Source organism: Zonotrichia albicollis, chromosome 6, assembly GCF_047830755.1.
Source record: "Zonotrichia albicollis isolate bZonAlb1 chromosome 6, bZonAlb1.hap1, whole genome shotgun sequence".
NCBI lineage: Eukaryota > Metazoa > Chordata > Aves > Passeriformes > Passerellidae > Zonotrichia > Zonotrichia albicollis.
This window is the reverse complement of record NC_133824.1, coordinates 26,131,358-26,145,945: the sequence shown is the minus strand read 5'-3', so window position 1 is coordinate 26,145,945 and position 14,588 is coordinate 26,131,358. Positions and strand designations below refer to the sequence as shown.

Genomic DNA, 14,588 nt, shown 5'->3' with positions numbered 1-14,588 from the left:
CTAAACACTGCTGGAAGTTAGAAGATTGATTCTATATAAAGAGAAAACATGCTGGCTGAGATTTCAAAAGCAGAAGTTACCTGTGTAGCTCCTACTGTACCCCTTTTGACTCTTGGGAAAAGGCAGGCAGCTACCAGGCAACAGGCTCAGTAAGTCATATCCCAGTATGTTTGCTCTTCGGTCCACCTAAAGTACAGTAACAGAACACTTGGAAAAGTACTTTTGCTGCTGGTATATACTATTTTCAAAGTTATCAGTGGAAAATTTTGTAGTTTTAAAAAATATAACTGTAGCCTTAAAAAAAGAAAATTAACCAAACCAAATGTATTTTGTTAATTGAAAAAATAATCTCCATCTCTGTAATATATATATATATTCAGAAACAGAATCTTGGGGAAAAAAACCCTGATAAAGCCAGGAAAAAAAAATCAGCTCACCATGTTTTGTACATCAGAATTACACTGGAGGGGAAAAAAAACCCAAAAAACTCAAGTCCAGGTTCACAAGAGACATTACTGCTGCATGCATTTCCTGGACATGCACTCTTTATATAACCAGCTTCAATACAGTGCTCCACAGTTTGGTATTTGAGGTTTGACTTCACATTGTTCAGCTTGTTACTGCAGGCAATTTAGTCAAGGTGCTATTTCATGCTAGGGAGGACAGGTAGAAGCTTGCAGGGGGCTCTGGCTCAGACAGTGATCTCAGAATTGCTCCATAAGCAGTCCTCACTGAAGATCTGACAAGCTCCTTTTCTCCAGCATGCAGACCACCCACAACCCTGCAGACAGATCTTGGCAAAATTAACATTAGCAACAAAGAATTCTATTGTCAAACTGCTGGTGAAAGGTGAAACAAACCTTGATTCAGCTGGTCATTAAATAACAGGTTTTCTATCAACTACTTATATAGAGCCTTCACTTCCTTCAATACTTCGACTCAGAAGTATTTCTTCAGTACTTTGGATATTTATGATAGACACACCCCTTCCTCTCTGTCTCATTCTGTAGTTAATCAAGGTTGAAAAAACTGCCCCTGTACTGCTCCCTGAGGCTGAGTAAACACAGATCTTTCAGGGTCAGGCAGTATAAAATGAGTCAGTAGATCTGAGCTGTCTGATTCATGCAGGGGCTGGGAACGCAGGTTCTGGCATTGAACCCTTCCAGTGGAAAAGGACATGCTTTGATCTGGATAAACTTAGGGAGCTCTACATCACATCTTCTGTGGGCCTTAAAACTCACTGCAGAGAAGAGCACCCATTTCCTCAGGTAGGGTCCCATTTTAGAGTGCTTTCCACATCAGTGTAGTATTGTAACAAAAAAAGAACAGTTGAGTGCTTGACAATTTCTTGCCTTTGAAGTGACTCCCAAATTCTTTATATGCTATAGAATTTGGAATGGGATGGCCAGAAAGAGTCGCCTTCAAGACCACAGGATGCCACTCAGGCATTCGGGGGAGGGAGAAGCAGCCCCACAGTTCTGAGGGCAGGCTGTGCTGTTTCAGCTGGCACCTCCCACTCAGTCCTTCAAGAAGTCTCCCACAGCTGATTCAGGGAGCCTGCCCAAAGGAAAGCCCCGTCCCATGCTCTGCTGCACCCAGCGTGTATCATCATGTCACACTCAGCACTGGGGCACTACAGACACCACAGTTTTCAAAGCAGTTTCTCAGGACTTTGCCCTCCAGTGCAGCACTCCCAAATTAGTTCCTTTAGTGAATAAGGGATGAAATATGATGAAAACAAACCACATCAAAATGAAGCATGATGAAACATTTCTAGATAGAAGTGAAAGACAACAAGCATTCAATAGTATTCTGACATAACAGCGATTTTAAAATTAACTGTAGAAAGGTGGAAGTATTTGGAAACAGTTGTTTCATTGTCTACACTCTTAAAAATCAAAGTGCAGGTTCTGCTATGAAGAGCAACACACCAGGTCCACTGCACCTAAAGAAAAAATCTATGAGCCAAAATCAGAGAGAAAACAGCAAGGAATTGTCACTGTATTAAAAAACCAGACAAACCACAACCCCAAGGAAGCAGGGAACCCCTTTTTAGGAAACCACTGTTTTCCCTCATTAGAAATGGGATACTGGGCTGTGTGTTACCAGACCTGACCCAGTATACCCGTTTGGGTTTGATTTTTGCATTAAATACTTATCAGATAGTACAAGTACAACTGTTTCCAATCTGTCAAACTTAGAAAATCAAACTGAGGTAGGAAAGTCAAACTGAGATCCTTGCAATGAACACATCAGGCTGAGCCCTGTCACAGGTATTCCTGTCCCCTTCCACTGACTGTTAGGTGCAAGTGAAGGTGTTAGCATTGTGATTACAATTGTGCAAACAGCACAGTAGCTAAGGAACAGCAGGAATGTGCTGCCTGGATTTAGCAACTCAACAGAGACCCCTTATTTGAAGCACTTGGTAAGCAAAGGCAGTTCCACAAATGGAGAAAGAGCCAGGATGAGACACAAGGCATCAGCTCAGCAGCTCCTAAGATCTTTAAGTGGTGGAGCACAGCAAGTCCCCAGTACTCCCTCACTAACAGGCCTCCAAAACACATCTTATTCCTCCTCCTTCCTGCTCCTGCAATGCATGAGAAGGATCTACCAGGTTGTCTCGTGTCTTTTATTTATTCTTGGCTGAAATATGCTCAAGAGAATAAATTGGGAGAACCTGTTTTTCTTTCCTGCCAGGATGACAAGAGATTGGAATGCATTTATCTGAACCTGCTTTGATATCATCCTCACCATCTTGGTCATTTTTTTCAGGCACCCAGAACTCAGGATTCAGACTTTTACCCACCAGCACATTCCAGCTCTAATTAAAAAATGCTCTGGTAGCTACTGTAGAAATTTAACAAACTGCTAAGTTACTGACAGAAACAGTGCTCACCAATTAACACAGCAAAACAGCTCTCACAGATTATACTAAGTATAATCCCTTCATTGCACTCCTTCCTTCCTTGCAGCATGCATGGCTCACTTATCAGTCCTTCTTCCTTTACAGAATTATTATGGCACGGAGATCACATGGTGATGGTTTTAAAATACTTTGTTCTTTACTCCAAGTACCCATCTATTGTGTTTAACAGAAGTCAAATCACTATTTTAGTGAATGGGCACAGTTGGAAGGCTGTCACACACAGCTGCTGAAAAGACAATTTGAGAAAATTATTTAAAATATTTTTTCTTCATTTTGTGAATTTGCACATTCAAGTATTTCCCAACAATCTGTAAAGACTGAAAGGTGTTTACCCTTTTTTGGCTTTGCTTTGTACCAGAGTTGGGTACACATGAACTTCTCTGATACCCCAGCATGGAACAACACACTGCAATATGTATGCCCTTTTAGAATGCCTTTTGTGGCAACACCATGTAGCAAGCAAATAGTTTGTACCATGGCAATCATAAGAATGTCTAGTTAAGACTCAAGGCCTCATTCTTCATGCATTTTCCCTCTAGTGTAACAATGTATTAAGAAAAAGAAATGGGCAGTATGGGATGTGGCAATGAGAAAATAAATAGCAACACATTTAGAAATTTAGCAAGTTGGAAAGATTACTTAAAAAGCACAACTATTTTCCCTCAATTCCCACTGAGAAGGAAAACAGGAAAATTCTTTTTTTTTTTTTAAACTCCAGTTTAGAAAACACATCTTGTTTCTCTTCTTCAGGGAAGATAAACAGTTTTTTTTTAGAGTGAGTTATCTCAGTGTAAATGGGATACAGGGTAGGCAGAACTGAAGGTCATGTTGCAGTGAGCTCACAGACAGTGGCTGCCCATTTTGAACTATGTAAGTTCATTAAAGCTCCTGCTATATTCATCCATCAGAGCAAAGTGCAACTATAAGTAGTTTTTAATTTATTAGCTATGTTTATTGGAATGGAAACAAGCTATTTTCAAAGTTTTCAAGTTCTCGGTCCCTAAATGCAGATGATAAACAAAGGAAATGCTAATTTAAACATGTCTGCACCAACAAACTTGCAAGGAAAACATTAATGTAAAACATTTTGTTCCACTCATTTCTCAGCTTGATTTAAAGCAAACAAAAGAAAGCCCTTTCAATGTCAAAGAGAAGCCACCCATTGATCATACTGTTCCAGGTTTTATATTCACACCACTCTAGGTCATATGACAGAAGAGGAGGAAAAAACCCAAAACCTTGAAGTTACATAGCCCAGAAATTTATTGAATACTTGCTCAAATACATTCTGGACAGAACTGTTCCACTTGCTTGGTTTTGCTGCTCCCAGGAAAGATCATGAACAGATGCACTGAGCTGTAACCACCAATTAGGAACTGTTATGTATGAAAGTGTTAAGTATGGGGCTGCAAACTCTGTCTGGCTACATCTGGGTCTTGAATTTGACTAGGCACCTTCCTTTCAAAGGGATCAATTTGTGTAAGTTGCTGCACCAAATGTTATTTAGAAGAGCCTTTTACATTTTGGTCTTTTTAAAACAGGAAAACACTTCATATATTTGCTTTTGAAGTTTTCAATACTGGAATAATTTAGTCCAGAGTGTTTGCAATGGGGTTTCCAATTTTTTCATATGGTCTCTCTTCTAAGTATGCCAGAACATTTAGTCTTCTGTTTTGGCTTCCATTTCCTCGGCATCATCATCTCCGTCCACTTCAGCATTTTCCCTCTCCAGTCTTTCCAACTGCCTTGCAAGCTCAGTCTCGTCTGTGTCAGTGACCACCTTAGGCTGAAAAAAACCAAACCACAACACATGGCAAACTGTCATAAAGAAAGGTCACACACATCATTTGCAGACTCTGATTCTACACAAAGAGCAAGAGATAAAACATGTCCTGAAGTCACACAATAAAACCCAGGAAAATTAGATTTTCTAGCCATTTGTTTATTTCAGGAAGAGAGGTCCTGATTTTTCTATTTTTTGTAGAACTTAACAACTTTCTGCTCAGATTTTTTGTAGCACTACTGATCTTGCTCTACTTTAGAAATACTGCAAGGAAGCAAGTTGTATTTTAGAATGTAATTTGTTCTTACCTCCATCTGCACATTAAAGACTCCTCTCTTCTCCTCAATTTTTTCCTTAATTACAGCCATGGCTTGATTCAGAACAGACAGTCCTTCAGTTCTCTCCAGTGTAGTAGTAGTCATCACATAACGAGGAGGGGCTATCAGATTAATCTACCACATTGTAAAGATTGGGGAAAGAAGCAAACTCAGTAACAAAGGAAAAGATATTATGTCTAGTTAGACCAAAAATTAAAAGCATTAAAACGCATATGTTTTCTTTTTTTATGATGACTGAATAAGTAAACTATTTTTTTTTTTACAAGAGACCATTATAAAAAGAAATTTTCAAAGGAGAAAGTACTTCCAAGTTTTTTTAAAAACACTTACTCAGTAGTTCACTTAACATCCAAAAACTGATGGGGAAGAAAAACTAGACCTGGGTACAGTAGTCATTCTACCAACACTCAAATGTTAGTGGAGCAAACTTCCCTTTTCTTACACAGTCTTACACCTGAAAATAAAATTTATTGCTCCGTAGTTAAGACTGCATAGAGGAACAGTGGGTATGTTCTGTGCCAATATTAGACTTCAATAAATTGAACAGAATAAATAAAGCTTCCCAAACTTTGAAAAGCACTGCACAACCACAGGAAGGACTGCCAGCACGTGACTGAAGGAAGTTTGTTAAAGCTCTGCTGGAGAAGAGCTGGAAATGAGGCACAGGGCTTGATGGGGCAGAGCAATTGCACACCACTGGTCCCTAAGGGCATCAGAAAACTTTGCCTTGATTCCATTATTAAGACTGACACTCACTTTGATGGGCATGTTCTCCGTGGAACAGTTCAAGCCTGCTCTCAAAGCTTCTTTTACTGCATCTATGCCTTCATAACCATAACAGGCCACCTCAATATCTATGACAGAGAAATACAAATAATAAAATTTTACCATTACCAAGAGCTGCAAAATATTTAAAGCTTAACTTAAGCTTTAACAGATCTTTTTTGCAACAAATGTTTATCCACAATGAGAGCCTCAGTAGCTCCCAAGTCCGAGGAAGGCATTACATTTGCTTGACTTTTAAGCTGAAGTAAGTCTTTTAAAATTCTTTAGACAATGCAACATTTTACCTTGTGCTTTGAAAAGCTAGGATACAAAACTATACACTCATATTCACTCCAATATATAATACCATACACTCATATTCACTCCAATATATAACACCAATAATTATGTACTTCACACGGGGAGATGAAGATATAAAAGCAATAAATACCAGGGAAAATGCAACATCAGGAAAAGTGAAATGCGAAAAGGAGCACATCCACAAAGTTATGGAATTCCATCAGCAATTACAACAGAGGCACAGAGGCATCACTTGAGGAGCATTAGAAAACATTTTTATAAGGTTAACACATGGTTAGAATTAGTTAGCTATAGCCTTTTGTAGGTATTTGAAAATCAAGGCATAAACTAATACTGCTGATATCTGTAATACCCTGACCAGTGTAAAGACAAAGCTTTCTTCACCTGCATAGCAATGGCACAAGACTAAGCTACACAAAGAAGGTAGTTTCACTTCCAGGTGACTCACAAAAACCTGCTAATTCTGAGCTCTCAGGAACAAATTTACAGAGGAACATCCCAGTCAGCCTCAGGATGAGAAGAGAAGCCAATGGCAAGATTCTACACTTATGCTGATGACAAAATTAATGACAGACCATCAGAACTAAATAGGCAGCATGAAGGAAGTAAGAAGACATGCTCTTTCACTTTATTTTCAAAAGTGATGAAGTGCTATTCATGTTAGTAAATGCACTCTTCACGGCAATTACATCAAATTTTTGAACTCTGTTAACTCCTGGCAGTCTCAAGCAATAGGTAGAGGAATTTTACATTACCTTACTTTTTGTACTCTTCTAGATTTCAGAGTGGAAAAGGCTTATCTCTTCTCTCCACAGTAATCAGCAAGTGTTAATGCTCTTCAATTTACACTTGCAGATCAGAGGCAATTTCTCAATCTAGTTAAAAACGTGATTTGGCTACACTATCTGTTTAATGGCAAGTGTGCCTTTAGGCTGCTCTGTAGAGCCAGATTTACAGTTTTGAAGTATGTCTTCTGAAGTCATGCAGTCATGTGCTTTTTCTGCCACACTAAATTAGTAAGAGACAAACTAGCTCATAGATTAGAGATGTGCTAGGCTTGAGCTGATATCTTCTACTGAATGGTCTGCAATCAACCTGTTAGAAATACTATTTTCACATGTTTATGAACAAGTGACTAAGGTGCATGCTGTAGTTGTGCTGACAGAGTTCAATTACCCTGTCAGGGAATCCATGAATCTAAAACTCTGAATAATGAAAAAGAATATTGTAGATGCAGTAAAAACTATAAAATATTTAGTTTCATTGTGTGCCAATGCAATATGACAGAACACATATTCTATCATGACAACCAGTCCGTGTTCCAAGGAATCTGTACTTTGGGAGGAAAAATTAAAGCCAAACCACCTTGCACTTTGGGATAGAACCCACACAGGCAATTTGAAAGCAATCCTTGATTAAGGTGTCTTAATTCTGAACAGCTCCATTCAAATATCAGCATTATGAACCATTAGTTTTAACTGAGTTTATGGTTTCCAGCAAGATCCACTCTCTCAAGCCAAGGATCAAGCCAGGTTCCAGGAGCACGTGGGATGAACTCACCAGCTCGGATTTTGACTGCCTGTGGTGTGAGACGTCTGTTAATGTTGTCAATCAACACCCGCCTCTCTTCCTCTGTCAGATCCAGGCTGTCCAGGATTGCAGGGTCTCTGAGCCAAGCAAAGCAATGTTACAGAACTTATACTGAAGAGGAATACAGCACAACATAAACTTCTGGTACTAATTCTACTTCTTACAAATAATCCTAAATTAAATACCTACTAGGCAAAGAAAATGGAAATTTCTTAAGAACCCATTGAAACACTACAAGAAAATGAACACATCTATTTTTCAAAGCATTTTCTACTGGTAAACATAGCAGTTTACTCAATTTGTTCCTGGAAGGAATAACCTGAATGATTTAAATTTTTTTTTAAAGCAAAGGAATGGCTTTTCTCTTGCTCCCTCTAAATAAGATAAATAGAATGTGACAACTATCCAGCTTCTTGATATTTTTATATTTTCTCCAAAGTGAAAATAAACTCATACCACATAAAAGCAAATCCATGATGAATCCGGAGTTTTAAAATTATTTTAGTATTTCATTCAAACACAAGATATTTGTCATTCTACAAAGTAACCCACATTCATTCCATGTTATTTGGTACTTGTTTTTAGCAGTATCTGAATCACAGACAGATATTTATCTGCTGGCTGCATTCTCAGCTAAAGCAAGGATAAAGGCTTTTTAAATCCCAAGTTCATAGTTTCAAACTCAGAGATCACAGAAGCAAATTCCTCTGCTGTTTACCAACACAAATTAGCAGTTCTCTTTTAAAGAAGTGGCATCAATTTTCTATTGCTGTATTAAATTCACCCCAAATCTATCTGAAATAGAGAACATAACCAAAAAGTTCCTCACAAAAACATCTGTTCTGCAGAGACAAAAAGTCAGTTTTCTGAAAAAAAAAACCCCACCAGATCACCTACAATACCACCAGCAGGCAAACACAAAATAAAATGGCGCAAAAGCCAGAGGTAATACTAGAGATTGGTCTCTGCTGCTAATAAAACAGCAACTTTCATGTTTTTGTATGCTAAGTACAGAGAGTATAAGGGCCAAACAAGCAAACAAAACCCAGAAACATTACAGGTTTTACAGATCAAAATATGAACCTGTATGGCAGAAGTGATTTATGGTATATACAAATTCTGCTTTCTTTCCAAACTATCCTGTTAAATCCACCTGTTAAAGCATTTGGTAGGCTTCCAACAATAGGTCCCCAATATTTAATTTTTACTGATCAGAAGGTAAATATACTGTGCAATTTCTGCCATAGGCATCGTGCTGTGTGAAAATTCAAAACACTAATCGTCAGTACAAAGAAAGGAATCACAAGCCATATTTTTAGTGAGAATTCTAAACTTCACACAGCAATCCAGCAAAACCAGGAAGGCAGCAATATCCACATTGTTCTACTCAACTGCTATACATTTATGTAGGAGCACAACAGGATGAAATAAAATTTGCAGACCACAGTCAGAAATCTTAAGGCATTACTGATGGAAAGATCTTTTGAGAACAGACAGCTTCTGAAGTTTGTGCTCCAAACTGAATAGCAAGAGAGCAACAAAGGGCCTGTGCTGAGGAGTTTTCATGAGTATATGGCTGAAAACAGCCAGTGTAACTAGAGGTGGTTTTTTTTTTAATTATATTATACAGATGTTTAACTAAGTATTTATTAATCACTTAAGAGTGATCTGGAATTCCTTTTACAGCAGTATGTCCAGATTTTCCCTTTAGCAGTGAGTTTGCTATCACTAGAAAAGCATAATGACAATATGAAACAAAACACATTAATTCTAAGCGAGGACACAAGCTGTTTCTTCCCCCAAAACGCAGAGCTGGTTTTCAGCTACGTTAACACTACCGAGCGCCCTGGCTCCCAGAGCCACCGGCACTTCTGACAGCGTTATTGCTGCCACCTAGCGCTCAGCTTCACCCCATCACACACACACCTCGGTGCTGTGAAAAGCAAAACTGAAAATGTTCACTGAGAAATCCAGTTTAGGGCTGACAATTTCACAGCAAATTCCGTAGAGGGAAACCAAATACTTCGACTCTGAAAGCAAATTAAAATATCAGACTCTATTTTAAAAATAAAAGCCATCTATCTCAGTGCATATTTCCTTAGCACTACAATTTCCACCTCTTTCTGTTCATAATTCCATTTCTAAGTTTATGATCCTGTTCCTTAAGTTCAGAAGTGGAGATAAGTAACAAGTCAGCTTGTTGCATTTAAAAAAAGAAAAAAGTGGAAGAGTGACAATCAGCTCTGAGTAGAAATGCCTTCAGACATAAAGCTAGGTATTTCTGATAAAATCTGTCTGGGACTAAAACCAGGCAAGTTCTGACAGACAATTGAAGACCAGAGGTTCTTCCTCTATTAGACTGATGTCAAAATTTACTAGATTTACTTGACCAGTATATTCTTCATACTGATTCTGGGAAAGAAACCAAATGATACAAGCCAAAAGAACGAACATGGTGACAGGTCTACTTAGGAAATACTTGTCTGCAATTTGAAATAAGCCCCTAGAAGCATAGAAGAAGTCCTTACGAGACTGCATGCTTGAATGCATCATAAGCACCATATCCAGGCCTTTTGTACTTGTCATCAAACACCCAGGCAGTTCTCTGGAACAGGCTCTCCAGCTGCTCATCCTTAGTGTACTCCAAGACCTCGGCAACGTGGCGAAGGATGCTGTAAACCTGCAACAATGGACTGCTAAAAACCCCAAAGCAAATACTGAAAGAGACAAAAATTTCTACTTGGAAGTGTTAAGACCACACAGCAGTAAGGATGGGAGCCTGAAACTACCAGCACATCTCTCCAATAAAAAGTTGCCCACAGGGTGCTAAACCTGCACATACTTTTGGATTTCTGATCATTTAAATATATCCACTTACATTATAAGTTCTTAACTGAAACCTTTCTTGATTGATTAATTATTTAATAAGCAGCTTACCACGTAATGCTCATGGACACATAAGCTGGTTATATATCTTTGCAGAGATAAATGAGAATCACAAGTATGCCTAACACCTGAATGCTTTACTTTTATCTTAATGTCTGTGCATTTTGGTTGCTCAAGAAAGAAGCTTGAAATACACAGGGCCTAAATACAGAAAGGCAACTTACAGTCTTTGATTTTGTGAATTTGTCTTCACATTTGATTGCCTCCTCTGGAGAAACTCTTCTTTTTGACAAATCAATATAACCTGTTGGGGAAGATGATTTTAAAAATGTCAGCTACTGTGCAATCTAAGTCTGATTCCTTCAAGAGAAACTCAAGAACAAACACTCTGGCTCAGGATTTGCCCCCTGCCTACAGTATCCTGATATTTTGCCACAGAGAAAAACAAGACCAAACCTTGATGAATTTAAGCAAATTATGATCCAAATTATGATTCAAAATTCTTTCAACTGTAAATACTCAGAGTAGAAAATTTTATCTCAGAAACTAGTGATCTATTATTTTTATGTTTCTGTACACAGTTTGGGGAAAAAAAAATTATTCCAGCATACAAAGAAGCAAATGTAATGCATATTTTTTTAGTGCTCAACACAATTTAATTCAAGGCCAGCATCTCATCACTTTAGCTCTGAAGAGTTTCCTAATAAAACAGACTCAGCCTGAAAGAAATACCCACGAAAAAATTCTTTTTGAACTCTGTTCTAAATTATAAAAGGCCTCCACCTATTTCTCACAAACTATATGTTCTCCAATAAGTTCAGTAAAAGACCACTAGATGAATTCCAGATGGGTTTCTCTATTAATATGAAAACAAGTTTAACTTGTAAAAGTATAATTTCATTAGAGATGTTGGGAAACTTATTTCACTTCAGATTTATCTGCAATAAGTTTATTTCTGTCTCTCTTTCATCTCTGCTTTTCCGTATCCTGTCATTCATTACTTATTCTCAGAGTTATCGACAATTTCAGAAGCATTCTAGAAAAGCATGTAACTTGAGAAACGTCATACCAACAGTAACATTTCTAGGAGACGTGCTCAGTGTTTATTATTGCTGTATAGCTGGATAGAGATTTTAGAGATTGTGTGGAACTGCATTATCAAAATCTGAAATGTTTTCAATAAAAATTACATTTTAAAAACCTTCAAAGACAGGAAAAACCAAAACTGCCTGTAAAATTCTAACTTTTGTCTAAAGAATTCACAATGATTACGTACTTGTCACCACCTTCATCAACAAGGTTTGAGACTTGTTAACAAACAGGATGGATGGTGAGCACTAAATGCTTAGCATCTAGATTTTTAGTTCTACAGCAAATGATCCTTCTCTTCAGTTGACTTAGAAAATCTACATAGGTATCAAAAGAAAATTACACTTCACTACAGTTCAGTGACTGATCTGGTGAGGAGCCACTTAAACCTTTACTGATATGATTTACTTTCATTAACCCAATTCCCAAAGGACACAGAGGAACAGAAGAACGATCATAGGTCTGGTCAGTGATGGCCTATTTTACTTCAATGCTCAAAAAAAAGTAGCCCTGACAAAACCCACAAACACCTGCTTGGTTTATCTGCATTTCTGTCTACAAACTCAGTCTTGACAGAGCCCAGCACATGCCCAGACACCTTTCTCTTTGTCGACCCTTATGACGACGACGCACTCGTTCCTGCCGATGCGGATGAGCTTGTTTATGGAGCGGATGCGCCGCCTGGACAGCTCACTGAGGAGGATCATGCCCTCGATGTTGTTGTACTCCAGCAGGCTGACATAGGCTCCCATCTCAGCAATGGAGCGAACGTTGACCATCACCACATCCTCCACCTCGGGGAATTTATGCTGGTAGAACCTACAGCTGAGTCCCGGCATTCTGGAATTCCAGCAGAAAAAACCATTTTTATTTCACATGACATCACTGCCTCCTCCTACAAACACGGCGAGATACAGCTAGGACTGGGGATGATAGAGAGCAACAGTGGCGGGAAAAGTATCGATTAGGATAAGGTTGTGTTTAGGTTTTAATAGAAATTAAATAATGAATTAACTTGTATTTCAAGTACTATTACCACAACCACTTCGAAGATGCTATTTCTTTGCATTAATGCAGAAAAAGCTTTGCTACCCAGACTTCATTACCCACTTCACCTGTCCTACTGCCTATGCACAGCACACTGGAAAGGCTTCTACAAGTGCTGGAAAGGTGGCACTGCACACCTCACACCCATCTAAAGTTGTGAGTGTGTAACATTCTCACAGATTCACAGAATATGCTGAGCTGGAAGGGACTCTCAAGGATCATCAGCTGGACTTTAAGAGCAGGAGGACATTGGAGAGAAGCTCATGAAGGATTTTGTGTGCACATAATAAGACAGCATGTGAGGCTAAGGAAAGAAGAGGCAGATGGAAGCTTCCGTAGTACTGAGGAGAAGCAGACTCCATGACTTTTAAACTCAGCACTGTATGTTCAGAGTAATCCTGCAAGACCTGCTCCAGAGGCCAACTGTCAGCAAAGAAAGCAAAGGCATTAATCAGAATAGAACTAGCCTGGCCTGAACTACTGAAAGGGCAAAAAAAGTGCCGCACAACAGACTGCTAGTGTGGAGGTGAAAAACCCCAACAAAATCACATGAAAAAGGGAATTCTTTCATTATACATTCAAAATCAAAAAAGGGCAAAAGCAGTATTTCATGATCAGGTAGTAGTAAGAAGAAATGCTTAAACTGCTTTATTTTTCTGACAATGAATCCATATGCTCTTAAATGTGTAACTACATTAGTTTGGTTGTCTATGCCTTGAAGGCACAAACAGAAAATTTTCTACAGAAGCAGGAGCCTAAGATGCCAAGTCAAAGGCATCACTCCTTCAGAAGATTTTAGTCACCATGTTTAAGTTTTAGTCATGATCTTTACAGCAGTCCTACTGCTTCCTAGATATAAGAAAATTTAAAATCAGAGTAGGAAGGTAATGCTACATACACATGTCCACACAATTCAGAAGGCCATGTCCACCCTTATTTCCATTCCTAACTTGTAAGAAGGGGAAATACAAACTAGCAAAATTTTATAAAAACACTCTGAAGGTTTTGTAAAACTTTGTCTAAGCCGAAGCTGAACAAACAACTCCAAGGTTAAAAAGGAAAACTTTACAGCTCGGCTTTCTAGCCCACTGCATGCAGCGCTGCTCAGTCCTGCCGGTACTTCTGGGGTACACGAGAAAGCTGCACTGCAAAGCGGCGAGCTGGAGCCACAGCGGGCAGGAGCGGACAAGCACCGCTCAGCACACGCAGCCCTTCACTGCTCTCCCACAGGCACAGGGTTTTCATTTCGGCCTTCTGGGCAAGGTCCCCAGGAGCGACACTACGCCCACCGCGCCGAAGCTGGAATTCATCTTTTCCAGAGGCTGGACACGCCTCAGATGAGGGAGGCCCTCACGGCCGCACAACGTCTGCGGAAACCGAGCCCGTCGTGACCGGCGCCGCCGGCACGGGCGCTGCCCCACGACAGCCATCGCCCCGGAGAGGGGGCCGGGCAGAGCCCATCTCCGGCGCGGCGCCGGCGGGAGGCCCGGGGAAGGCGGCCCCGCGGCTACCGAGCTCCGGGCGCCGGTGCCGTCACGCCGGGCCGGGCCCCGAGCGGCGCCGCTCCCCGCGGCCCCGGGCCCCGCGCGCCGCCCGGGAGGAGCCGCGGCACGCGATGGTACCTGGCTGCGGCCCGGGGGGTCCCGCGCTGCGCTCGCGCCCCGCAGTCCCGCGCTGGCCCCGCTCGTGCCGCCGCGTGCGCCCGGCCGCTGCCGCCCCACTGCGCAGGCGCAGAGACGCCCCGGAGAGAGGGGCCGCGGTCCCCTCGAGCGCCCTCTGGCGGCGGGCGGCCGGAGCTGCCGCCTCAGCCAATCGCCTCTCCTCCTGTCGGCCCCGGGGGACA

At 40.4% G+C, this 14,588-nt stretch overlaps 1 protein-coding gene across 1 annotated transcript; it reads right to left on the bottom strand.

Annotated features, from left to right (window-relative positions):
• Positions 1-3,851: 3,851 nt before the first annotated feature.
• Positions 3,852-14,529, bottom strand: EIF2S1 (eukaryotic translation initiation factor 2 subunit alpha). Its single transcript, XM_074542838.1, has 8 exons — positions 14,368-14,529; positions 12,297-12,538; positions 10,834-10,913; positions 10,252-10,403; positions 7,694-7,800; positions 5,804-5,901; positions 5,018-5,161; positions 3,852-4,712 (listed from the first exon to the last, which is right to left on the bottom strand). The coding sequence occupies exons 2-8, from the start codon at positions 12,535-12,537 to the stop codon at positions 4,587-4,589; spliced, it is 948 nt and encodes a 315-aa protein (XP_074398939.1). The 5' UTR covers position 12,538; positions 14,368-14,529; the 3' UTR covers positions 3,852-4,586.
• Between the last annotated feature and the right edge of the window lie 59 nt (positions 14,530-14,588).